Source organism: Caretta caretta, chromosome 4 (genome assembly GCF_965140235.1).
Source record: "Caretta caretta isolate rCarCar2 chromosome 4, rCarCar1.hap1, whole genome shotgun sequence".
Lineage (NCBI taxonomy): Eukaryota > Metazoa > Chordata > Testudines > Cheloniidae > Caretta > Caretta caretta.
The window spans coordinates 12,525,789-12,553,462 of record NC_134209.1 but is presented as its reverse complement, the minus strand read 5'-3'; the positions used below and the strand labels follow the sequence as shown (position 1 = coordinate 12,553,462).

General features: G+C 45.8%; 1 protein-coding gene across 9 annotated transcripts in view; it reads left to right on the top strand.

The window, feature by feature from the left end:
- The first annotated feature begins 317 nt into the window (after positions 1–317).
- The window catches only part of MFHAS1 (multifunctional ROCO family signaling regulator 1), a 132,478-nt gene continuing 105,121 nt past the window's right edge, over positions 318–27,674 (top strand). For 4 of the 9 annotated variants that reach the window (XM_048846839.2, XM_048846838.2, XM_048846842.2 and 1 more), the window contains exon 1: positions 323–3,674. In XM_048846839.2, coding sequence (XP_048702796.1) covers positions 440–3,674 — 3,235 coding nt within the window. In that variant the 5' untranslated portion in view covers positions 323–439. Of the gene's footprint in view, positions 3,675–27,674 lie in introns of all 9 variants that reach the window. The other 5 variants (XM_075127416.1, XM_048846835.2, XM_048846843.2 and 2 more) reach the window with 3 other exon arrangements.

The window sequence follows — 27,674 nt, the reverse complement described above, 5'->3', positions numbered from 1 at the left end:
GCGGCGGCGCCGCTTTGCAGGCAGGCTCCTCAGCCCGGGAAGCGGGCGGTGCGCTGGATCCCGAGCAGCTGGGGCGTGGGGCGACCGGCCGGGGCGACGGGGCGGTCGGGGTGCGGGAGGCTGAGCCCGGGCTGCGCTGAAGGAGGCGGGAGGGGCGCAGTTCCCGGCGCCGGGGGACCGGGGCGGCGATCGGGGCCCGGCCTGTGTCCCGCCTCCGGCAGGGGGCGGGCCGGCCTGGGCCCCTCCCCCGGCGGGGCGGCGCAGCGCGGCGCGGCGCGCCCCTCTCCCGGAGCCGGCCGGGCGCGGAGCATGGGGCTGGCGGCTGCCGAGGCGCCGGCGGGCTGGGGAGGGCCCGGCCCGGCGGCGAGAGGGGGCTGCGCCGAGCGCTCCGCGGCCAGGCCCGGCCGGTAGGGCAGCCGCACTCCCGCCCCGGCGGGCCATGGCCGAGCCCGAGCCCCCCGCGGCGGCCCGGCGGTGGCGAGACGCCGCCCTGCGCGCACGGAAGCTGCGGAGCAACCTGCGGCAGCTGAGCCTGGGCCCCCGCGAGGAGCCGGAGCCCGCCGGGCCGCCCGCGCCGCGCCGCCCGCCGCTGCCCGCCGGGCCGGGCGAGCCGGCGGCGCTGAGCCTGAGCGGGCGCGGCCTGGAGGAGCTGCCCGAGGGGCTGGGCGCCGCGCTGGGCGGCCTGCGCGTCCTCAGCCTGCGCAGGAACCGCCTGTCCCGGCTCCCCGCCGCGCTGCGCCACCTGGGCCGCCTGGCCGAGCTCGACCTCAGCCACAACCGGCTGGGCGGCCTGGGGGACGGCGAGGCGCTGGCGCCGCTGCGGGAGCTGCGCAAGCTGAGCCTGAGCCACAACCAGCTGGGCGCGGACGGCGCGGCGCTGCCCGGGCGGCTGGGCGCGCTGCGGCGGCTGGAGGAGCTGGACCTGAGCTTCAACCGCCTGCGCCGCCTGCCCGAGGCGCTGGGCCGCCTGCCGCGGCTGCGCTCGCTGGACGTGGACCACAACCAGCTGCCCGCCTTCCCGGCGCCGCTGCTGGAGCTGGGCGCGCTGGAGGAGCTGGACTGCTCCGGCAACCGGCAGCTGCGCGTGCTGCCCGAGGGCATCGCCGCCTTGCGCTGCCTCAAGATCCTGTGGCTGAGCGGCACGGGGCTGGGCGCGCTGCCCGAGGGGCTGTGCCAGCTGGGCGCCCTGGAGAGCCTCATGCTGGATGGGAACCAGCTGCGGGTCCTGCCCCCCGGCTTCGGCCGCCTGCAGCGCCTCAAGATGCTGAACCTCTCCTCCAACCTGCTGGGTGAGTTCCCCGAGGCCGTGCTCGCCCTGCCCAGCCTGGAGGAGCTCTACCTGAGCCGCAACCAGCTGCCCTTGCTGCCTGCCCGCCTCTGCCAGCTGCACCAGCTCCGCACCCTCTGGTTGGACAACAACCGGATCCGCTACCTGCCCGACTCCATTGTGCAGCTCCACAGCCTGGAGGAACTCGTGCTGCAGGGCAACCAGATCGCCATCCTGCCCGAGGGCTTTGGGCAGCTCTCCCGGGTCACCCTCTGGAAGATCAAGGACAACCCGCTCATTCAGCCCCCTTACGAGGTTTGCATGAAGGGCATCCCCTACATTGCTGCTTACCAGCAGGAGTTGGCCCACTCCCAGCCTGCTCTCAAGCCCCGGCTCAAGCTGGTCCTCATGGGCCTGAAGGATGCTGGCAAGACCTTGCTGAGAAGGTGCCTGATGGAGGAGGAGAGGCAGAGAGACTCTCCCCTGGCTGCAGCTGGCAAAGATGGTGGGAGAACCCAGCAGCAACAAGACATCGCTCTGGGCCTGACTCCTGAAGGTGGTGGGAAAATACAGCTAGGACACAGCCCCATCACTGAGCCCCGAGATGCTTCGACTTCAAAAGGCTCCTCGGTAGGACATACCTCCATTGAGCAGCAGGACCCATTGCTGTCCTCGTCCCTTAAAGTTGCTGGGAAAATCAGGTTAGAGCACCAGGACGTCTGCCTGTCTCCATCCCCAAAAGTTAATGGGGAAGCCCAGATAGGACACTTCCCCGTGCTGCTGGAGCGAGATGCCCCCCTAACGCCATTGGTAGCAGGCCTGACCGGCACCAGACAGGGTATCGAGGTGACGGACTGGACAGCAGATGCAGAGAGGGGTCTGACTTTCATTGTGTATGAGCTGGCGGGTGACCCTAGCTACGACGTGATCCAATCCTTCTTCCTTTCGCCGGGAGCCTTGTATGTGCTGGTGGTGAACCTGAGTGCCTACACCCCACATTGCTTCTACTCTGCAGTGGGCTACTTCCTGCACTGGCTAGGTGCCAAAGTGCCCCATGCTGTAGTGTGCATGGTGGGCACGCATGCTGACCTGTGTGCTGAGCGGGAACTGGAGGAGAAGTGCCTGGACATCCACCACCAAATTGCCCTTCAGGAGAAGCGGGATGCCGAGGGACTCCAGAGCTTGGCCCAGCAGGTGGACAATGCCCTGGGACAGGACTTTGACCTGCGTTGCTCCAGCCCCCACACTGCCTTCTATGGGGTTTCAGACAAGAACCTGCGGCGCAAGAAGGCCCAGTTCCAGTATCTGCTCAACCACCGGCTGCAGATCCTCTCGCCGGTGCTGCCCATTAGCTGCCAGGACCACTACCAGGTGCGCCGCCTGCGGGACAAGCTTCTGTCAGTAGCTGAGCACCGGGACATCTTCCCAAACCTGCACCGGGTGCTACCCAAGTCCTGGCAGGTGCTGGAAGAGCTGCACTTCCAGCCGCAGGCTCAGCAACTGTGGCTCAGCTGGTGGGATTCGGCACGGCTGGGCTTGCAGGCGGGCCTGACCGAGGACCGACTCCAGAGCGCCCTGTCCTATCTGCATGAAAGTGGCAAGCTCCTGTACTTCGAGGAACATCTGACTCTGCGGGAGTACGTATTCCACAATCTGCCTGGGCTCATTGACATCCTCAACGTCTTCTGCCAGCGGGACACCACGGTGCTGCTCCAGAAACTGCTCAGTGACACCCATATAGATGAACTGAGAACCACCCAGCTCCACCACTACGTGGAAGGGTTCCTGCTGCATGGGCTTCTTCCTGCCCATGTTATCCGCCTGCTTCTCAAACCCCATATCCAGAGCCGGGAGGACCTGCAGCTTATCCTGGAGCTGCTGGAGAAAATGGGGCTCTGCTACTGCATCAATAAGCCCAAATGCAAACCCCTGAATGGGGCCACTGCCTGGTACAAGTTCCCCTGCTATGTGAAGAACGAGGTGCCCCATGCAGAGGCATGGATTAATGGTACCAACCTGAGCGGACAGTCTCTTGTCATTGAACAGTTGCAGATTGAATACACCTTCCCCTTCATTTTCCCATCTGGGTTATTTGCACGCTACAGTGTCCAGATTAACAGCCATGTGGTTCAGCGGTCCGATGGCAAATACCAGATTTATGCCTACAGGGGGAAGGTACCTGTGGTGGTGAGTTACAGGCCTGCTAGGACCACTCAGCAGCCAGACACTCTGTCTATTGCTAGTCACGCATCTCTACCAAATATATGGACAGCCTGGCAAGCTATTACCCCCTTAGTGGAAGAACTGAATGTACTGCTTCAAGAATGGCCAGGTCTGTACTACACCGTGCACGTCCTCTGTTCCAAGTGCCTTAAAAGAGGATCGCCAAACCCATACGCTTTTCCAGGTAAGGTGTGATTCAGCTTGGCTTTAGCAGCCTTTACATAATTTCAGTATCACTCATTCTTTCAGAGCACTGGTTTTCAAAGCTGTTTGGTTTTTGGGTAACTTTTTGGGGGTAATTCTCTTCCCAGCCTAATTCCATCCCTTCCCCACAACTACAGTACGTGGTTACATGAGGGAACATTAGTATGGTCTGAACGAAACAGGATCAAAATAAACTTAATTTGAGATGTGCGGCTGCTGCATGGTCATATTTCCCTTTGTCCCCCCTTTTCTAGCTGTATGGTCTATTTTTGTCCCTCAGGGTAGGGTCTTCAGGGAGTAAGACTTAACCCCCAAGTTGCCTGTGCTCCCTACTCTGCATTTTTGTGTTCACATTTTATTGCTTCCCCTTCACTTTGGGGCTTTCTGTAACTCAGTTGTGTTTGAATTTACATACTCAAAAAAACAAAAAAGGAAGCTATGAATGCAAAGAAGGTTTTTATTTAATTGATTTTTTTGTTTAAAAAAAGCCTTCAGAAAACCTCCAATTCCTGTCTAGATCTAGGAGGAATAGTCACTTCCTGAATACTGAAGGGTGCTTCATCATCTTTGTTAAGTAGCTCTGCAGACCACCTAGAAGTGAGTCTCAGACCTTGGTTTGAGAGTCATTGTTTGGAGAATAGCTCCAAAACATTTTTTAAAACAAATTTTCATTGATGCTTTAAAATATATGTGAAACTTTAAAACAGGGGTGGGCAAACTTTTTGGACTGAGGGCCACATCGGGCTTGCGCAACTGTATGGAGGGCCGGGCAGGGAAGGCTGTGCCTCCCCAAACAGCCCGGCCCCTGCCCCCTATCCACCCCCGACCCATCCGACCCCCTGCCCCTAACTGCCCCCCGGGACCCCGCCCCCTATCCAACCCCCCACCCCCCCTCGCTTCCTGTCCCCTGACTGCCACGACCCCATCCACACCCCTGCCCCAACTGCTCCCTGGGACCCTATCCAACTCCCCCTGCCCCCTGTCCCATGACTGCCCCCCATCCCGAACCTCCGCCCCATCCAGCTGCTCCCTGTCCCATGACTGCCCCCCGGGACCCCCCTGCCCCTTATCCAACCCCCCTCCTCCCCACCCCCTTACCATGCTGGAGCCAGCCAGGCTGCCCGACAGGAGCGGTGGGTCAGAACGCTGCCCGCGCAGCGGCGTGACTGCGGGAGAGGGGGACAGCGGGGGAGGGGCCGGGGGACAGTCCCATGGGTCGTAGTTTGCCCACCTCTGCTTTAAAACCAATGTTTGAAAGAGATGATAATATCACAATAGTACATATTTAGGTAACAGAAATTTTCAGATGGCGTCTGGTTTAGATTCTGTTTCATTTAGTACGTATGTAGATGCTGCTATCTCACTTCATAGAACTGTTGCCACCTTTACTACTGCAGCCTCAAAGAGAACCAGAAAAGGATGCATTAGCAATCGTGCATATGCTGGCATAAAATCAAAGTAAACTCTCGACCTTAAGCAATGCTCTGAGATTTCTTGCTGTCTTCCCCCCTCCCCCAATAATGAAAGTACTTTGCAATATATTTTATTTATAAAGATTTTTAATTGGAAAGGAGGTGGAATAGTACTTAAACTGAGGATAGTGGGGCTGCTGCTTCAGCTCATGTGGTATAATGTGGACAATTTAAACATTTCTTAAGCAGAGAGCTGCTCGTTGTGTCCCAGCCTATGTCCTGGCTCAGTCACTTACGTCTCTGACTCAGTGTATTAGGTTATGTATGGTTTCAGAGTAACAGCCGTGTTAGTCTGTATTCGCAAAAAGAAAAGGAGTACTTGTGGCACCTTAGAGACTAACCAATTTATTTGACCATAAGCTTTCGTGAGCTACAGCTCACTTCATCGATGAAGTGAGCTGTAGCTCATGAAAGCTTATGCTCAAATAAATTGGTTAGTCTCTAAGGTGCCACAAGTTCTCCTTTTCTTTTTAAGTTATGTAAGTGACTGAAGGGAGAGCGTGAGCTTCCATTTCTGTGAGCCATTGATAGCTATTTAAATATGAGGTGCATACCTGGACTTGTGTGGACACACAGTACAGTTTTCCTTGACTGCTGACCAATCTGGTGTTTACACTAAATTGAATTAATTAAAAGCAAAGCAAAAAAATTAACTGCAAAAAACATAAGTAAAATGCACAAATAACAGCCGTAAGCACTGCCTGTGCCTGCATCTCGGTCTGGTGGGTGTTCGCTAACCCTCCCCCATGATCCATCCTGGTCCCTGCTTGGGCCAGCAGCGATAATTCCTGGGCTGTAACTGTGGTGTTGATAAATGGAGAACTCCGCTTCCAGCACTTATCAGGTGAACTAGATGCATCTAAACATCAAGTACAAAGGAAAACCCCTCTCTCTCTCTCTCTCTCTCTCTCTCTCAATATTGGCAACAGGTGTTGAGTACTCTCCACCAACCGGAGTGGGAGGCATAACAAAACCCCCAGTCAGACCTAAAAAATCCCTTTTCCTCTTTGTGTTTAGTCTCCTGAAATTGTTGCACTCTGATTTTTCCCCTGACTTTTTTCTTTTGTAGCTGTGTGAAAGAGTACATTAATTGAAATCTCAGTTGCGTACACATACAGATTCCAAGAAACTCGCATCAGTAATACTGATAAATTGTGTGTGTTACTCTTTTGTGTGAATCCTTTGACTAGTTAAAAGGTGCTTGGAATGGCTCCTGTATGTTCATAGAATCTGTTGCAACTCTAAGAAGATTAGATATTGTAATTGAAATACTTTCTTCTACTTGGAAAATTTTAACAGGATCAGTCTTTAGTTTGAAATAGATTAAAAATATTTGAAATTTGTATCCTATGAACCGGAAAGACTGAGAGAGATGGCAGCTTTTTGTTCAGTTAAGAATTATTACAAGGCAAAAGAGTATTCTACACTCTGTAGGTTAAAATGTAATTTTGGACACCCAAGAAAACACTATGTCCAGATTTTCAAAATTGCCCAAAGCCAGGATCCAGGGTTGTTTGATTTTCAAAAAGCTATGTACCTGGCAGGGCCCATTGACTCAAAGCTCCTACTTTTTTTAAAGAAGTTGGTCTCTGCGCTTTACTACAGAGGTTGTAATGTGTGTGTTCTTTTTCTTCTGATTGTGTGAAATGATATGCTGTCGACAAAATTCAAGTATTGTTTTCTTAAAAGTTGACTTATCAAAGTCAGCTGCATTGCTATAGTGTGTCTGGTGAAGACCCTCTGTGCAGTGGGAGAGAGCTCTCCCCTCGGCATAAACTCCACCTCCATGGGAGGCAGTAGCTATGTTGGTCGGAGAAGCTCTCCTGCTGACATAGCGCTGTCCGCATCGGTGCTTAGGCTGGTGTAATTTATGTCTCTCAGGGGTATGGATTATACCAAAGTAAGCTGTAGTGGAGACCAAGCCTTAATTTGTGTCATTTGGGGGGGTTACTTTGCTAACCTTTGTCAGACATCAAAGAATTAAAATGATCTGTTTGCTTTTGGAGAGTATTTGTGAGAATGTCTGATTTAACATCTTATTTCTGGTTTGGTTTTGTTCCATTGTTCTCAAAGTGGGGAAGTCTTGTGCTGGTCTTGGTTGAATCTCAGCCAGCTAGCATTCATCCAAGCTGCAGTTTATGTAGGATACTTCTACATACTTTGGGGTGAGTTTCCAAACCCTTAATGAGGGTTTAAGTGGCATGGAGGAGCCTATGGGGACTCTCTAAGTTTCACTGCTGGAAAGCAGTCTGTGTTTTTGCATATTAAGCTGACGTTTCAAGTCCACATTAATACAGCCCACGACTGTCTCAGATTGGCAGTTGTATCAGTTGCAGAGAACTGGTCAAACATGGTAGTGGTGGGACAGAAGTGGCCAAATTTTCATGGAGGGGGAAAAAACCTAGCTAGGATACAGAAAGCAAAGAACAGGATGAAATGGTCAACTTTCATCATGGCCAAAGGTAAGCAGAAGCTTCTTCGGGATACTGTGTGCAATATTGGTCACCTCATCTTGAAAAGGCTATTATAGAACTGGAAGAGCTCAGAGAAGAGGGGTGAGAATGAATAAGGGCCTGGAAAAACTTTCCCATGAAGAGAGATTGAAAAGACTGGGATTGTTCTTAGACAGTAAATGAATGAGAAGGGGACAGGATAAATGTACCTACAATAATGAAATGTCTTCTAGAAAAGATAGATCAGGAACTTTTGGTCTTCCTGTCTCCGATCACAAGAACAAGGGGACGTGCCATGAAATTAAAATTAAAAGGGGATGTGCCATGAAATTTGGGAAATTCAAAACTGACAAAAAGGAAATACTTTTTCACGCAAGATGTGAGCTCACTGCCACCTGAAGTCATCTGGAATTGCCAGGCTGGATCAGACCCATGTTTTCCAAGATGCTCAGTGGCTAGGAGCTTCTGCTGTTCTCAGGTGGGTGAAGGGGAGAAAACTCTGTCATTCTCAGTGGGAGCTGCTGGAAGCTGAGCTCTTCTGAAGATTTAGCACCAGGTGACTCACGTTGAAGTTCACTTTGAAAATTGGAGTTGGTTCTGAATGAAAGCCCAATATCGGGAGTCAACATGCTCTCCTTTATTTATTATTAAATTCTAGGCTGCTGTTTTTCATAGACCCAATTGCTGTGCAGCAACATCTCCTGTAATAGAGCTTGAGTCTAGCATGTGGCAGCATTTACATAGCCTGCTGTGGGCTTTTTTCTTGCCTTATTTTAAAGATAGCTGCTGTAGCTGTTTTGTCCTAGACTTGCATTCTTCTAAAGGATGTTATTTGTCTTAATGGAGCAAGAGGTCAATCTCATCTAAATCTGTGGGGCAAGGCTTACTTTTATATAACTACTGGGTGTTTAAGGGTTAGACTGTGGAAAGTCACGGATCAAGCTGAATCAGTTCTGTTGAGTTGGGTTAAGAGGATAGAAGATTAGCTGTAAAATGTAAGTAAACTGTAAAACTCTAGCGCTGTTTGTTAAATGTGTTCAGGTTTTCCCTACTATTGAATGTTGGGTTTGGATAATGTAGTTTGCTATAAATAATGGGATACAAACTACTCTGTTTTCCCCAAAGACTTCAATCAGATCTACAGGAAAAAAGCCAAAATGCCCACCACAAACTGTACATACATACTATGAATTTCACGTTTCGTTGAGGATGCCCAGCACCTGGGATGGATGATGTATTTTTGTTCTATGTTTAATAAATCTAAATGAAATATTACAAAGAGGAGAAAATTGGGAAAGCCCACATATTCTATGGGAGAGATTGTCAGAAATGCAGAGATCAGTTAGGTCCCCAGCTTTTGCAGGGTGGATTGATTTTAATCATGTTTTGCACTTGTACATTTTAGTTTTTTTTCTAAAGAAAGGTTGATTCTCCTTGGTTACCATTAAAACATGTTATTTGCAACTAAATATAAACTTTACACTACAGGGTGGTTCTTTTTGCTGATCAGGAGGATAAGTTAGATCTACATTTATTTTAAGCAATTAAATAACTTAACTTACTATGATTCATCTTAATGTTTATATTTTTATGTTAGAAAATGGTGAACAATGCATTTCTTATTTACTAGATTAATTTTTTTATTTATAATTTGTGAAGCCCTATTTGGATGGAAAATAAAATTCCACAACTAGCATTTTATTTTTTTGTTAAAATTACTCCAAAGTGTGCTTGCTCTCGCGCGCGTGCTCTCTCTCTCTAGGAAAAAAAACTTGATCAAAACATATTTTGCATTTAAAACTAGTTGATTTATTAAGCAAGGAAAATATCTGTAGCTAATGAATTGAACTAATTGTTTCTGATCCCCATGTCCTTCAAGATTTTAGAGCTAGTAGAATTTATCCCTTCTATAGTTTATTCAGATTTCCTGCTTTTTCAGCTCCAGATTGGTTTCTTAACTTTGAATGAACTAGCTGAATAAACTGAAATGAAGCAAATACTCTCTCTGCAGCTGCAGAAGAGGCTACTGCTGTCAAAAGCTGGTGTAGCCCTTCAGCAAGCTCTGGTTCCAGGTGCTTAGCCCAAGACTTCCACCAGTTCAGTGGTCTGACTTCCTTTAAAACGGGACAGCAAACCTTAATATTTTTGTATTTATTTTAAATTATTTTAATAGGTTACAATAAATGTAGGCATTAGTATAGATTGTCATAATTTCAAATCTGAAATAAATTTATTTCAAAAAAGTAAACCTGTGTTTAAATTAAAAAATTGGATTTTTGATTTAAATCAGATTTTGTTCAGTTAAAAAAATATCAGTATTTGTTCATGCTGCCAGCTGGCACTAAAAGTCACTGGGAGAAAGAACTACTGGTTGCTACCTCTTTTCAGGGTTGAGGCCCAGATTATCCATGTTAAAGGTGTCTCTGTTGAGCTTACACCACAGGGAATGGAAAATGCAGATGAACTTGCTGCACGTGTTGGCAGAAATGTACAAGTTATTTGTAAAAATACTGATACTTTTTAGAAAGCGACCCCTGGGTTAAAGTTACTGTGCCAAGCACTTCATGGATTCCTTGATACAGTGGAACTTCAGGGTTACGAACACTTCGGAATGGTGGTTGTTTGTAGCTCTGAAATGTTCGTAACTGAATAAAACGTTATGGCTGTTCTTTCAAATGTTTACAACTGATCATTGACTTAATACAAGCTTTGAAACTTTCCTATGCAGAAGAAAAATGCTTTTTTTAACCATCTTAATTTAAATGAAATAAGCATAGAAACAGTTTCCTTACCTTTTCAATTTTTTTTAAACTTTCCCTTTATTTTTTTAGTAGTTTATATTTAACACACTACAGTACTATGTGCTTTTTTTTATTTGACTCTGCTGCTGCTGACTATACTTCCAGTTCCAAATGAGGTGCATGGTTGACTGCTCAGTTCGTAACTCTGGTCTTCGTAGCAACCTGCAGCCTGTCAGGGCAATCCGCTGGCGGGCTGCGGGACAGCTTGTTTACATTGACCGTCCGCAGGTATGGCTGTCCGCAGCTCCCAGTGTCTGCGGTTCACCGTTCCTGGCCAATGGGAGCTGCGGGAAGTGGCGCGGGCCACAGGGACGTGCTGGCTGCCACTTCCCGCAGCTTCCATTGGCCAGGAATGGCGAACCGCGGACACTGGGAGCTGCAGGGAGCTGTGCCTGCGGACAGTCAATGTATACAAATGGTCTCACGGCCCGCCAGTGGATTACCCTGATGGGCTGCAGGTTGCCCCACCATTGTTCTACTGTATTGTTTTTTTCTTCTCTGAGTGCCTGCTCATGTCCATCCAATGCTAGGTGTGTACGCACTCATGTGCACGGTGGCCGGAGGTTTTTCCCTTTAGCAGTATTGGTAGGGCCAGCTCTGGAGCCCTCTGGAGTCCCGCGTTCATGCACTGGTATATGGGGCACTGCTGACCCCCGCTCCCTCTCAGTTCCCTCTTACCACCAGTGATGGTGGCCTTAGCGTTGTTTCTGGACTCTGAGTTGTTTCCTGTAAATAGTTGAATAGTTAGTTATCTGTTGTTTGACCTGCCCTCCATCCCTGCTGTTGGAGCAAGAAGAAACCGAGAGGGTGTGGGGCTGATGCCACCCCATATACTGACACATGAGTGTGGGACTCCAGAGGGTGCCAGAGCCAACCCTACGGATATTGCTAAGGGAAAAACCTCTTGCTGCTATGCACGTGGGTGCGCGCACTCCTAGCATGGAATGGACATGAGCAACACATCTCGAAGAACACCAGTTACCGAAAGGTAGGTAATGGTCTTTGATAAAATGTTACTAAAGCAGTAGGAAACTTGCCAACATAATAAAAGTTCCCAGTGCAACAATTATTACACATTTAAGCTGTTTGGAGTTTGATAAGCTTAATGCTGATTATTGATTGGGTAAAAATCCTGTAACAACTGTGTAGAAAAGCAGTAGTTCAATAAAACTTTTCTTTATGTAAAGGAAAGAAGATTGGTAGTCTGGAAATGTGGCCTATCCTTTTTCATGTTGGCGCAGAGTCTGTGCCTTTTTAATGCAAATAACGCTTGATTTTTTTAAATTAATTTCTAAAAATAAATGCTGTAAAACCCTTATTTCCCTCTCCTCCCTCCCACCCCTTTTCTTAAAATGTTTGGATGGCCCCAATTCACAAATAACACTTCAGTAAGTAGTCCACATTTCTGCGTGTGATGAAAGCAAATTGTCAAGGAAGGGACTATACAGTATTATAAATTACAGTTAGGAAAAAAAGTTTTTAAACAATAAGGAAAACTTACAATTATTATACTTTGTTAAGGAATCATGGATAAACAATATAAAATGGGTTTATTAATTCAGCAAAGTTTCCCTTAATCTTGTCAGCTGGTGGTCTTTGGGCCAGTGTGGCAGGATATGACATTCCTTGTAGACAGTCATCTCTTGCTGTAGGCCCTTATGATGATTCCCCAGCTCCGTGACGATAGTGTAATACTGTGTTCAGTTGAATGGATCTTTCAGTTTGGCTAGTGAAGCAAAACAGAATTCTGTGCCTTTATTGCATTACTTTTTAGACTTGCGGAAATTTTGTTTGTGCAGGAAGTGACCTGTAAAAGGGATGCACTGCTTTGAATTGGTCTTTGTTTTCTGTTACATAAATGTTAATTAACAACCACCTTTCTGAGTTTATTTTGTTGGTGTAAAGCTCGTGTAGATTTTTGCTTTATGGATTAGATTGACTGCATTCATATTAAGACTTGTTTCTGCTGTGTTTCATCATCTCTGCTAATGAGTCTTGTGAACTGTCTGGAGACACTGTTCTGTAGTAAGAAGAACAGGAGTACTTGTTTCAGAGTAGCAGCCATGTTAGTCTGTATCCGAAAAAGAAAAGGAGTACTTGTGGCACCTTAGAGACTAACAAATTTATTTGAGCATAAGCTTTTGTGAGCTACAGCCCACTTCATCGGATGCATAGAATGGAACATAAAGTAAGACACACACAGACACACACACACGTTGGAAGTTACCATACAAATTGTCAGGTTTCAGAGTAGCAGTCGTATTAGTCTGTATCTGCAAAAAGAAAAGGAGGACTTGTGGTACCTTAGACTAACAAATTTATTTGAGCATAAGCTTTTGCTCATGAAAGCTTATGCTCAAATAAATTTGTTAGTCTCTAAGATGCCACAAGTACTCCTTTTCTTTTTGCGCATACTAATTGTGAGAGGCTAATTAGTTAAGATGAGCTATTATCAGCAGGAGAAAAAAACTTTTGTAGTGATAATCAAGATGGCCCATTTAGACAGTTGACAAGAAGGTGTGAGGATACTTAACATGGGGAAATAGATTCAATATGTGTAAAAAGAAAAGGAGTACTTGTGGCACCTTAGAGACTAACAAATTTATTTGAGCATAAGCTTTTGTGAGCTACAGCCCACTTCATCGGATGCATAGAATGGAACATAAAGTAAGACACACACAGACACACACACACGTTGGAAGTTACCATACAAATTGTCAGGTTTCAGAGTAGCAGTCGTATTAGTCTGTATCTGCAAAAAGAAAAGGAGGACTTGTGGTACCTTAGACTAACAAATTTATTTGAGCATAAGCTTTTGCTCATGAAAGCTTATGCTCAAATAAATTTGTTAGTCTCTAAGATGCCACAAGTACTCCTTTTCTTTTTGCGCATACTAATTGTGAGAGGCTAATTAGTTAAGATGAGCTATTATCAGCAGGAGAAAAAAACTTTTGTAGTGATAATCAAGATGGCCCATTTAGACAGTTGACAAGAAGGTGTGAGGATACTTAACATGGGGAAATAGATTCAATATGTGTAAAAAGAAAAGGAGTACTTGTGGCACCTTAGAGACTAACAAATTTATTTGAGCATGAGCTTTCGTGAGTTACAGCTCACTTCATCGGATGCATCAATATGTGTAATGACCCAGCCATTCCCAGTCTCTGTTCAAACCCAAGTTAATGGTATCTAGTTTGCATGTCTGTAGTGATCTCCTCCATCTCTTACCAGGTGTATCAGAATCTTGTATTGCCTGCTTGGTTTAAAAACGTGATGATTTGTAGTTCTAGTGGTGTTAATTTACATGGTTAGGGTACAATTCAGTAGGCTTAGTGTGATTAGAACCTCATGTCTTCAACATGCGTGCCATTGGCAACAGTATGAGTGGAACTGCATTTAAGACTGGGTGTTTTTTCTGAAAGGATCTGCTCTAGGAATTATTTTGGGAAAGGTGTGTGCCTCTGTTTATACAGGAATCTATGAATAATCTGCTCGTGCAGAGCAAGAGTAACTTGTAACGTAAGCTACAGCGAAAAGGTTCAAATTTCTTTAAACATCACTGGTTTTGTGAAAAATCCTTTGAAGAGATGTTTGTTTTTAGCATTAAAGATAATAACCCTGTGTGTATCTCTTCCAGCGGAAAATACTATTAATACTGTCAGAATCATTGTGGAGTGTTACTCTGAATAGTGGGAGCAAAAGGCAAGGGAGAAGTGTGAGGGAAATAGAGGACTAGAGAGAGTGAAGAGAGTGGTGAGGTGACATGAGGAACAGACAGTTGGTCAAATGACCTTGTGTGGCAGCGACTCATTGGTATTGGAAATCCAATTCTCACCGCATAACCAAGCAAGAGCTGCTTTCCACCTAAGTCAAGACACATTGGGAACTGATCTGAGCTATATCACTTCAGACACAGCTGTTCTCTTCCACTTTCTGCTGTTTGTCAGATCTGAGCTTAGAAAGATGTTGAAATGCCACTTAAGGAGCAGGTTTCAGAGGAACAGCCGTGTTAGTCTGTATTCGCAAAAAGAAAAGGAGTACTTGTGGCACCTTAGAGACTAACCAATTTATTTGAGCATGAGCTTTCGTGAGCTACAGCTCACTTCATCAGATGTATACCTGCAGTTTCCACGGTATACATCTGATGAAGTGAGCTGTAGCTCACGAAAGCTCATGCTCAAATAAATTGGTTAGTCTCCAGGGTGCCACAAGTACTCCTTTTCTTTTTACTTAAGGAGCAGTGTGGCTTTGTGGATTTGAGTTGGGCATTGGATGCTCTCAAGTGCTAATCTGCCAGAGTTATGTAGCCTGCATCTGTGTCTGATTCCCCATCTGTAAAGTGGGGATGATCATTCTTACCTATCTCACTGGAGGATAATCTAATGCATGTTTGTATGGTGCTTTGCAAATGTAAACAGCTGTGCAACAGTATGGACAATACAGGTCTAACATTCGGGCAGTGTCTTGTGCTCTGCAGTCTCCTTGATGCTGGAGTATTAAGCAGCTATCCGCTTACAGTAGCTTGGCCTGTGCTCTAGTCAGGACTCTGGTTAATGACAGCACAGACTAATTGGCTGTCACTTACTTCCTTCTGGCTCATTACTGGGAAAAATTGAGAGAGAGTAGTCAATCAAACAAGTTCTTGGTCCTGTTTTTTTATTTGATTTTTTCTGTTATGATTGGAGTCTGAATGCAGAAAAATAACTCCATTTGTCTAATGAAAATAGTTTTTGGATTAAATATAAGAAAATTACATATCTCCCATCCCCACTTCCCACCGAGAGAATTAAGAGAACTAACTGAAGTCAAATAGCTATTTGAATGGGTCTGTTGGCCCAGGTGAGCTTACAGGACACCGATTAAGGGCTATGCTATTTTCAGTCTGTTTTTGTCATCTGATTACAGAAAGGAGAGCGAAATCCTACAAAAAACATGGAGGATAAAAATCAATGATTTTTTTAAATAAAAAAAATTGGATTTTTTTTAATAAAATGCTTTTTGAGGGGAAAAAACCTATCTAAGGATAGGTTTTTAATTAAGATACATTATAGCTCAAAGATACCTCATCATGGAATAGAGATTATAAATTCTAATTCAAAAGTATAAGATAATATATTAATGTAATGTTTAAGAAAAGTTTTGTAAATGAGTTCCAATAGTTCATGGATTAGGGACCCAATTGTATGGGGTTCCAGGGGCTTCTGTGTAGATTATTTAGGTTAATCTTTCTATCTACCCAATGGGACTCAGTGCTCAGACTAGAAGGTACCATCAGAGATGCTTAGTGTTGCAGTTCTCAAACTGTGGATTTATCTCTCCAGAGATGATATGCATGTTAACAGCAAAAATGTTTTAAAATAAATAATATATAGAGGTGAGAAATAACAGACCTCAACCCTGTTGTCCCTCTGCAAATTTGTGTACAATCCCTTACCTCTCTCTAAAAGTGCAAAGTTTCAGAAAGTTCAATGAATAGAAGATTGTTGGGGGTGGAATAGATCTGGACAAGGAGAAGAAGTCTGGAGATAAATGTGAGAGGGGAGGGACAGGCAGTAGAAACAAAAGTGGAGTGTTTGAGCAGCATATTCCAGAAGCCTTGAGGTCTTTCTGAGTATAGCCTTCATTGATTTGAGATCTACCATACCATTCTCTCACTAGAAGGGAACCTATCATGGCAGCAGGCCGTAAAAGAAACCGAGTTTGGGAATAAGAACCATTCAAGAAATATGTTTGCTGATGATGTTTTAAAGAAAGTCATACCAGTGAGCTGGTGGAAGTCACTTAAGCACTTGGATTCAGAGACTGTTGAAGTGATGATCTCATTTTTAACAGCAGTTGCTTCTTCTGCCGGTGTAGAAAGAATATTTGCTTCCTTTGGACTAATTCATTCCAAATTGAGAAATCGTTTGGGACCTGAAAAAGCAGGAAAGCTTGTTTTTCTTTTCCAGACTGTGAACAAACAGGAATATGAAGGTGAAGAGACTGAGTTAGCTGCAGAAGCTAATATTTTAAGTTTCTCATGTTGACCTGGCTGACATAGTCAATTTAATTTCTTTTAACTTCATTTAACTGTTTTAGGTAAATACAGTTTTAACAAATACAAACCTGATTTTAAAAAACTTGAATGTTTAACTAAATTCAAAAATTCATATTCTTGTTTTGTTAAAATGTTATATGTTTGCTGTTGAAGAAAAAAAATCCAGAATACGTAACGTTGTTTTAGTTAAATAAAACAATTTAAATGTCTGTCTGGAGATGTTCTCCTCCTAATACAGCATGGCAAGAAAATCCTCCAAATATTAATGATAGTTCACCTCCCAATGACTTCATAAATATCTGCTTCAATTACCTTTGGTAAATGAAATGACCAAACAATCATTCATTTTCTGATATAGCTGTAAAACTAATCTGAAAAGTTTTCAAAATAAATCACTTTAAAAATGTATAGTGTGTACCTTCTAAAAATGAAACCTACGTCTGTCTCTGAGTTGCGAACAATATGTACTAAGGTTATAACAACCAACAAGAATGCGCTTTTATGTAGAAATCCATGATTAAATCAAGGCTTCCTGAGTAGTGATTTAAATCACATCCACCCTGACAGAAAGCTTAATGGAGTCCTAAAAATATCATGTAAATGTACAAGCAAACCAACCACCTTGGTACCTTGGGGTTTGCGGCTAGGTATGAATATTTCTCTTTTTAAGAAAATTATGTAACTGGTTTGAAGCACTTCCGACCATTGTGCACTTTACTATAAACAAAGGACCTGATTTTAATTTAAGGAGTCAGTCATTGGAATTTGATGGGATTATAATATGGCAGATTAATGTGAATTTGCCAATGATCCTTCTTTGATTTAAAGGAGAATAAAGAGAATTAGATAAAACAGAGCTGATTCCTGGTTAATGCCTCCAATAAGAAATTAATGATCAAAATCATGGTCTTTAGCTTTACAACAAAGAGTAGGTGGAGAATTTCTAACAGAATGGGCATTTGGAAATGGGCTATGGGACACGACTAATGTCCTTCCTTCAGAAAGACGCCTGAAGTTGTTAAAGGTAGGGCATGCAAACCAGGATGCAATCACCATGATGCTTTAGGCTCATCAAGAGGAAGGCAAGAACTGTGGGAATATAGGTGGATCCATGAGCATTCAGTGCTGCCCTGTGTGTGAATTCGATTTTATTTTCTGTAGCTGAGCAGTAGTCTCTCTCCAGTGGGGTTATGTTTTTGATATCCTTTATCCAATCAGACTCCGAGGGTGGCTGGCTGAGTTTCCATTGTATGGTAATTCTACATTGTGCCAGGAGCGCAAACCTTTTCTTGCATTTGTGTCTCGGATTTGATGAGACTGTAGTGGGGACAGGCTCTTGGAATGAAAGGCTTGTTCAGACTTCCACACCTGTTTGTTTCCTGTGCATTTCTAAAACGTCTGGCTGTGAACATGAGGAGACTTGGCATCCTTCAAAGGACTATCTTGAAGTACTACTAAGTACCACTTGGCACATACCTACTGCATCTGGTGATGCTAGCTTTTTGAGGACTGGACTAAAATGTTGCTTACATTTCAGGGGTGTTGGGTGATGGGGCCACCTAACCTGTGTGTCATATAAAGATGTATACCCCAAAACCGTGGACTTCGTAATTCCTTGACTCCACAGGCCAACTGTGGAAAATGCAGTAGACTGAGGATCACCGCTCACAGCTGTGGAAATGCTACCCAAAGCCCATCAGATACACCTCATGTAAAATGCAGACTGCGATTGATACGCAAGACTGGCCAGAGACTGGCAGAGCCCCAAGGTTGTTCAGATGGTATTCTGCACATTTCTAGACTTTATAATGCTGTTTAGGGTATAAGTGTAACCTTAACTTCAGACAACCATTACAAAGCTGAAAGTCTGTTGAGAGCTCCAAACGTCACTTTTAGTAAATGATGATAATTAAGTTGGAGTTCAGGTTATGCGTTTGGTGAGATTTTTCTTTTGGTCTGGAAGCAGACTTCATATGGTGTAGATAACAAAAAAACTTCCAAATAGACGCAGTTAAGTAGGAGCTCTCCTTATGCACACCAGAGAGCTGATAGTGCAAGTGAGAACATCTTCTCATTGTGAAGTGATGAGGCTTCATAGATTTGATGCTAGGAGGGCATTATGATGATCTGTTCTGACCTTCTGCATAGCACAAGGCATGGAGTTTCACTTGGTGACTTCTGCATCAAGGCCAATAACTCCTGGGCGAGCTACAGAGTTTCTTTCTAAAAAAGCAGCCAAACTTGATTTGGAGGTCTTAAGTGAAAGAGAGTCAGCCACATCTTTGGTAGATTGTTCCAGTGGTTAATTACTCTCACTGTGGAAAACAAACACGTCCGTTCGAATTTGTCTAGCTTCAGCTTGCAGCCATTTGGATGTAATGCTGGCCTCAGTGTTCGTTAATTCAGATAACTTGGCACTGTTGATTTTAGTTTGAAGTAAATCGTTTAGTTCAGATGATGCCGTGCTTTGACAAAGCTCTACTTAATGGGATTTCACTGTTAACTCACCCTATTATAGTACATCTGTCTAAACTTGCTTTATAGCTACCGTCTTATAACTTCTTGGTACCATTCACAAGATGGCACTTTCTGAGTCGCTGTCTGTTATGACGAAATGGCTGTGCCACGGATGAGGGACCCAAAGCTACCCTGATGCTTTTCTGTCTTATTTTGTAATGAGGTTTCAGAGTCCCACCAACTAGACGTGTAATAGGAAGGAAATAATTACCAAGAACCATCATGGTGGGATGGGGCCGAGGGGAAATTCCAGGAATATAAAAATTGCTTTGATTATAAAATTCATGCCAAATGTAACTAACACAAACTGGACATTGGGGCACCTAATGTGAGCATTATTCCTCTATAATTTCTCTTTAGGACTTTCACCGTGTAACTGGCTGATTATTAAGGGAAATGTTTTTCCATCAGGTGTGCATCCTGTGGCTCAGTGTGCTCCGTGCTGTGGTGACAAAGATGTCTGTTACTAGTACCACTTAGTGAGCATTAGACTGCAATGTGACACAGATCATGCTGCCATAAAGCTGCGCATGTTGTTAATGTGTTTCATTAAAAATGTACCAGCCCTGATTTCCCCAGCAGCATGTATCTTAAGGATTGGCCTGGACCGAAAAGGGGTGTTCTAACTTACTTGGTTTCAGAGTAGCAGCCGTGTTAGTCTGTATTTGCAAAAAGAAAAGGAGGACTTGTGGCACCTTAGAGACTAACCAATTTATTTGAGCATAAGCTTTCGTGAGTGGTATTTTCCACTGAATGCATCCGATGAAGTGAGCTGTAGCTCACGAAAGCTTATGCTCAAATAAATTGGTTAGTCTCTAAGGTGCCACAAGTCCTCCTCTTCTTTTTGCTAACTTGCTTGGTTATTTCACTGGTATCTTTTTTTCTATGCAGCATGAAAATCCCTCATGGAAGCAAAGAATAGCTCTCACTCCACTTCAGCAGTTTAAAAAATGTCAGAGTTTCCATTTTGGGCAGTTACCTAGTTCAGCGTGTTGCAGAGCAGTGAGTAGTTTCCTCACCCCCTCCACAGCACTGGGACCAGTTATACTGATCAAAGTTTAAAATCTAGAAAAGGAGCAGACTGGGTGTCTCATGAGATGAGGGCCTAGCCTCACGGTGCTCAGTGAAACACTCAGAGATCTGCACAAATATGAAAGAAGAATGTGAAGTCCAATGCAAGAATAAATCAAATGAAGTAAGGGCACCATTCTACTTCATAGGGGACTGGAAATGCTAAGTATGGAGTTCAGGAAGCTGATTGTCCCTTTTAAGGGAGCATTGAGGGGGAGTGAAGAGTTTTCCCTGTAGAAGAGGAGGGGTTCGGCTCTCCTCACCTGTAGATCTCAGGAGAGCTGCTGAAGGTCCGGGCTTTTAGCAGAGAGATTCTTGGTGGGAGAAAGGGGCTCAGAGAATGGAAGGGGAGTAAGGTGTTTCTTGACGGATCAGCATTCACTTACTCATGTATTTTCTGTATGGTTGAAGCGGGCAGCGCTGCAGAAAATGCCCAGTCCCTCCTGCCCTGTATAGTCTGAACTTCATGGAGCTCCTGTTGATGACTTTCTGCTGGCATGGCTCATGGCAGAAGAGAGGGCTATGTCCTGGAGTTGGCACTCATGCCTTTCCCTTGCCCACTCCAGATCAGTCCCCTTCCATGTGTGTAGGTGGAGGGATGGGCCTGAGCCAGTGTTTTAGACTTTATATGCAGCCATGATCCTTTGAACTCTGCAAATTCCAGGTCCCCATAGCCTGGGCTCCTGGGTGTTTGCAGGGACAGTCAGTTGCAGACAAACATTGCCATGAGAGCTGCAGACGAGAAACGTAGAACTGCCAGGAGAAGACCAAGGTGGCAGAAGGGTCTACACCATTCTCACGAGCGGGATTCATTGAGTGCTAAGGGCACTGAAATCAGTTCCAGCAGCTGTCCAGAGAACTGCAGCGGGGGAAGGGCGGAATACCTCTGTCTCCTGCAAGGAGAATAGTCCTGCAGCTGGCGTTGCGGTGGAAGATGGGCTTTGCTGGGTGGCCTGGGGCTGTCTGCATGTTCATTTCTGCTTGTGCAGAGCAGAGGGGCACGTTTTCCTTTTGAATTTCAGTATTGTACTCTGCCTCTGCACTGGCAGTTCTGGGCTATCAGGGAAAGCGGCCCCCCAGATGGATGTTTCAGGAATTTGCCTTTAGTGTAGGTTTTCAGAGTTGTATAATCAGCATGCAGCTCAGTCACAGCCTATCAGATGTGTGTTCTGGCCAGGTTTCCCCCGCTTCCCCTGCAAACCCCCCCCCCAGCTTTGAAATGCCTCATGGTTAGGGTTTGTGCATGGCGGTGCAGTGAGCATCTACTGAAGGGCTTGGTTGGTGCAGTGCTCCAGGAGTAGCCTGGTGGGAGATGGTGACTTGAAGTTCAATTAGGGCAGCTAAGATGTCAAATCATGTACAGGGATAGTCACTCCTGCATTTACACTCCAAATAAGCACAATGGTTAGTGCATATTAATTGCGGAGCAGAAATACTGAATAGTCCCTGTAGCTTGAATGCACGAAAGGAGTTAGAGAGACAAGATGGGGGAGGTAGTATCTTTTATTGGACCAGCATCTGTTAGAGAGACAAGATGGTTCAGTGAAAGCTGTTGCCTCCACCACCGTGTCTCTCTAATATCCTGGGACCCACATGGCTGCAACACCACTGTCCACAAAAGGAGTTAGGCATTGTGATTCAGTGTCATAGTGCCTAGAAAATCACTGCAATTCACAAAGGATGAGTTAGGTGCCTAAGCTCCTATACAATGAATGGGGGAAAGAGGTGTCTTAGATTGAGAGTGACAAAAGCCAGCATCTACGTGGGGAGCTGCTTAAGGTAGACAGGTTTCAGAGGAACAGCCGTGTTAGTCTGTATTCGCAAAAAGAAAAGGAGTACTTGTGGCACCTTAGAGACTAACCAATTTATTTGAGCATGAGCTTTCGTGAGCTACAGCTCACTTCATCAGATGCATACCGTGGAAACTGCAGCAGACTTTATATATACACAGAGAATATGAAACAATACCTCCTCCCACCCCACTGTCCTGCTGGTAATAGCTTATCTAAAGTGATCAACAGGTGGGCCATTTCCAGCACAAATCCAGGTTTTCTCACCCTCCACCCCCCCACACAAATTCACTCTCCTGCTGGTGCTAGCCCATCCAAAGTGACAACTCTTTACATAATCAAGTCGGGCTATTTCCTGCATAGATCCAGGTTCTCTCACATCCCCCCCCACCCCCATACACACACAAACTCACTCTCCTGCTGGTAATAGCTCATCTAAACTGACCACTCTCCAAGTTTAAATCCAAGTTAAACCAGAACATCTGGGGGGGGGGGGGGTAGGAAAAAACAAGAGGAAACAGGCTACCTTGCATAATGACTTAGCCACTCCCAGTCTCTATTTAAGCCTAAATTAATAGTATCCAATTTGCAAATGAATTCCAATTCAGCAGTTTCTCGCTGGAGTCTGGATTTGAAGTTTTTTTGTTTTAAGATAGCGACCTTCATGTCTGTGATTGCGTGACCAGAGAGATTGAAGTGTTCTCCGACTGGTTTATGAATGTTATAATTCTTGACATCTGATTTGTGTCCATTTATTCTTTTACGTAGAGACTGTCCAGTTTGACCAATGTACATGGCAGAGGGGCATTGCTGGCACATGATGGCATATATCACATTGGTGGATGTGCAGGTGAATGAGCCTCTGATAGTGTGGCTGATGTTATTAGGCCCTGTGATGGTGTCCCCTGAATAGATATGTGGGCACAATTGGCAACGGGCTTTGTTGCAAGGATAAGTTCCTGGGTTAGTGGTTCTGTTGTGTGGTATGTGGTTGTTGGTGAGTATTTGCTTCAGGTTGGGGGGCTGTCTGTAGGCAAGGACTGGCCTGTCTCCCAAGACTTGTGAGAGTGTTGGGTCATCCTTTAGGATAGGTTGTAGATCCTTAATAATGCGTTGGAGGGGTTTTAGTTGGGGGCTGAAGGTGACCGCTAGTGGCGTTCTGTTATTTTCTTTGTTAGGCCTGTCCTGTAGTAGGTAACTTCTGGGAACTCTTCTGGCTCTATCAATACCCAAGAAACAGATTGATAGAGCCAGAAGAGTTCCCAGAAGGAGGGTGATGCTAAGGTGTATAAGAGACTTAAACAAAATGTATTGAAAAGTTTTAAGATCACTCCTAAGTCCTATTGATTGAAGCAAAGAAATCTTAAAATGTTTGACAATATCATCCACGCTGAATGTGTGTGTGTAAGGTGTGTAATTATATGCAAAAATGGGGTAGTAGAGGCAGGGCTGAAGGTAGCTCTAACAAACGGTTTAATTTGGTGGCAAAAGAGCAATCATGGGGGGGTGGGGTGGGGAGAAAACCTGGATTTGTGCTGGAAATGGCCCACCTTGATTATCATACACATTGTAAGGAAAGTGATCACCTTAGATAATCTATTACCAGCAGGAGAGTGGGGTGGGGGGGAGAGAAAACCTTTTGTAGTGATAAACACACATTTTTTCACGGTTTGTATGTATAAAAACATCTTCTGTATTTTCCACACTATGCATCCGATGAAGTGAGCTGTAGCTCACGAAAGCTTATGCTCAAATAAATTGGTTAGTCTCTAAGGTGCCACAAGTACTCCTTTTCTTTTTGCGAATACAGACTAACACGGCTGTTCCTCTGAAACCAGACATGAAGGTCGCTATCTTAAAACAAAAAAACTTCAAATCTAGACTCCAGCGAGAAACTGCTGAATTGGAATTCATTTGCAAATTGGATACTATTAATTTAGGCTTAAATAGAGACTGGGAGTGGCTAAGTCATTATGCAAGGTAGCCTGTTTCCTCTTGTTTTTTCCTACCCCCCCCCCCCCCCCCAGATGTTCTGGTTTAACTTGGATTTAAACTTGGAGAGTGGTCAGTTTAGATGAGCTATTACCAGCAGGAGAGTGAGTTTGTGTGTGTATGGGGGTGGGGGGGGATGTGAGAGAACCTGGATCTATGCAGGAAATAGCCCGACTTGATTATGTAAAGAGTTGTCACTTTGGATGGGCTAGCACCAGCAGGAGAGTGAATTTGTGTGGGGGGGTGGAGGGTGAGAAAACCTGGATTTGTGCTGGAAATGGCCCACCTGTTGATCACTTTAGATAAGCTATTACCAGCAGGACAGTGGGGTGGGAGGAGGTATTGTTTCATATTCTCTGTGTATATATAAAGTCTGCTGCAGTTTCCACGGTATACATCTGATGAAGTGAGCTGTAGCTCACGAAAGCTCATGCTCAAATAAATTGGTTAGTCTCTAAGGTACCACAAGTACTCCTTTTCTTTTTAAGGTAGACAGTGAGAGATGGCAACGAGGGGGTGGGTGCTAAGCCCTGCCCCTCTGTTGGTGTTAGGTTCCGTAGGCACATCCCTCTGCTTGGGATTCTCAGCTGCAAACTCTCCCTTGGCGGTAGGCGCCTACCCTGTTGGCAAGAAGCTGGGAGGAGGAAGAGCTCCTGCAGAACTTCTGGCGCAGTGCGTAGGGCACTCACCTAGAATGTGAGAGAGCCCCATTTCTAGTCCTCCACTGCTGAAACAGAGCTCTGTCTCCTCTCGGGGCGGGCTCGAACCATGGGGCTCCCTTAGTCTCTCCAATTGAAGCTGTTGCACTGTGGATAAATAATCAGAGTGATTGGAGCGGGGCACTGGATCCTGGGGCTCCCACCTGCCAGGTGAAGGCTGCAACCCCCAGGCTGCGGAGTCATTCTATAGCTGTGTGCTCTGTCTTTTAAAGAGTAATTTGGGCCAGAGAATTCTGTGAATTGCTGTGGGGCGTAGGTGAGAAATAGCTACCCAAGTGCCTAGAGGGAGGCAGCAGTGTGCATACCTGGAGGCAGAAGCGTGGGTGCTGAGGAGACTTTTACTGCACAAACTTAGGTGCCAAATGAGTTTAAGTGCCTATAGGATTCAGCAAGAATTATATGCATCACAGTGGTCCCTAGACTGGGGTTTAGGCACCCACCTCCTTTTGTGCATTACCACTAGAGATAAGTGTACAGTAGCACAGATGCTGTGTGCTAAATGGGGTTATTACAGTTCAAGTCAGAAAATGTTTAGAGCCCTAATGTATTAGATTCTTTGTAAATGAAGGTCTGAACAGCAAGGACGACAGCACACTTACGAGTAAAGGGGCGCTGGAATGGCTGCCATAGGCAGCAATCATCTCATCGTTACCCTGTGCTCCCCTGTCCGTTGTGTTGTGCTCCTCATGTTAAAGGACTTTCCCTTCGCCCCCTCCCCTGGTTCATGTTACGGAGACAGAAAACAGAAGACCAGAAGTGTGTAGTGCAGGCAATGCGATGTTTATTTGCATTACTTTCCAGCAAGCATGTGTCCCATAACTCTGACGTCACAGAGCCTTGTTTCCCAGTATCCCTTTCCCAGCTCTGACGCCACAGAGTGTTTATCCCTCCCCCCAGCTTCCCAGCTCTGACGTCGCAGAGCCTTGCCCTGTGTCCCCATTTCCACCATTCCAATTTCCCCCCCCTTAGCAGGCCCAAATATACCTACAGCGCATGCCCTCAGTCCCACCCCACACAACTTATGGTCATGTTCCATTTTGGAGAGTCGTGAGTCTAGGGTCTTCGTTCCATCTCTTTTGTATCCTATGGGAGGGGTGAGGAGTGAGGTGGTGCTACGGTCATGGACAGGCATTTCTTTGGCGTTTTAGTGTTTTATACCTTCCACCCCAATCCGCCATTGTCCCTCCCGACTGGTTGCTCGACCTTGCCTTGAGAGAAGAGTCAGGCAGCCTTCCAGTGTATTCCCAAATATTAAACTCCTACCATAGCCTGTAACACTTTAGTTCCATCTCCTATCTCTCTTCACCCCCATCTGCTTGTGGGCAGATGTAACACACAGTGTCTTTGTCCTTTTGTTTACACATATTCGTATAAGATATAAGATTATCAAAAAGTCAAACCCAAAATTCTATCTCAGGCTGACAAACAAGCCTATATACTAACACTGCCCAGCGCGAGGTGGCCCGGAGATGCAGATAATAAGTGGGGAAGTCTTCCTGCTTTCCCCTGTCACAACTTAGCTGAATGAGCACGCTAGGAGAATGTAACTGGGCTTAGGTGAATGGCAATGAGGGAGGCAATTCGCCATATGAGAACCAAATTTTCTATTCTGGTGTGTCCATGGTGCAGCCTTTTGGAGCTGAGTGCGACAGATTCTGCACTCAGAGACGCCTACCACCAGCCCAGACCCTGAACACCGGTAATTCAGTGTGTTCGTTGTACATGTTTACAAACCATTGACAGATTGCATGGTGGTTAATGGGTGTCAAACTATGGAGAGCCTTAAGCTGTTAAAATATGAGAGGAGTCTGACAGATATGACTGCTTCCTTCAGTGTTCTTGAAAGACCCTGTTGTGTTAAGTTTATGTATTACTGTGGGCCCGGATTGTGTGTAACTTCTCTAAGGGGGAGATGTGACAAATGACCATATTGAAAATGTGCCAGACGAGTATGGACTTTGGGACAATAAGTGTTACGAGGATTCTCCATAGGGATTCCCCAGGAAAGTTAATGCAAATTCCCCCGCTCTGGTTATGTAAAAACCAAGCCTTTTGAAGCTCTGCTCTGAGAGAGCCATTATCTGCTGATCACTTGTTACACAATGCCAAGATCAAATTGCCCAAGGAGCATAAAGAAATAGCCGTTCTGCCCAGCCTTGGTTCTGGTTCTGGATCGCAGATGGATGTGAACTTTGTAACCACAGGGAAAACCCACTTACAATTGTGAAAGACTACAACGTAGGGCACTGGTAGGTTTCAGTTTAGTGTGACCTCTGGTAAGCTTTTCAGCATGCATGTAGGTTCTTTTGCAATTAAAATGTGTTTTCTATGTAATGTTTTCACCTTAAGAATATGTGTGCTTGCTCAGAAGGAGCTGTGCACTAACTTTTAACTGCAGGCAATACACTGTTTCATGTCCTCAGAGAAAGCCAGGCTGTTTAGGGGCTATCCGTGTAGATCAGGGAGCTGTGCAGCCTTAAAACCCGCAGTGGGGAGGAGGAGAGATGCGGACCTCCGCACGGCAGAGGTGATGGCTGGGAGCCTAGAGTAGGTGCCCGGGGTGGACCGTGGAGTGGGAATACAGGGGCAGTTGCCCTAACCTGTGACAGTCCTCCTCTCGTTCTCCCTCCTCACTGTGTGCCTGAGGTCTGGTGTCTACCCCACACAAGGCCTAAGTGGAAAAAGGGCCAATTAACCTGTGACGGGCTGCCCCGGGAAGAGATCAGGGCTGAGAAGACCTAGTGGATGATGAAGCCCTGCAGGGGCAGGCGGAGCAAATATAAAACCCAGAAGTGTAGAGCAAGCAGGGGCTGCAGGGAGGAGATCTGCAGTCGTTTCATAGAGAGCAGGGAGTTGGCTAGATACAAGGCGGTCTAGGGGAGAATGACCCATGGGATCCTACCTTGTACTACAGACTCTGGCAAGAACCTGAGTGGGGTGCAGTAGCCTCAGGGAGTAGAGGAAGCTCCAGTGGTAACCCGGGGGGAGGCCCAGAAGATAGGGAAGAAAGGTAAGAAAGAGTCCAGGGAAAAGCGACAAGGTTAGAGCTTAAGCAGACCGTGGTTTCTGGGTTTAGGGTTCCTGGGCTGGAATCTGGAGAAATGGGTGGGTCTGGGTTCCCCTGCCCG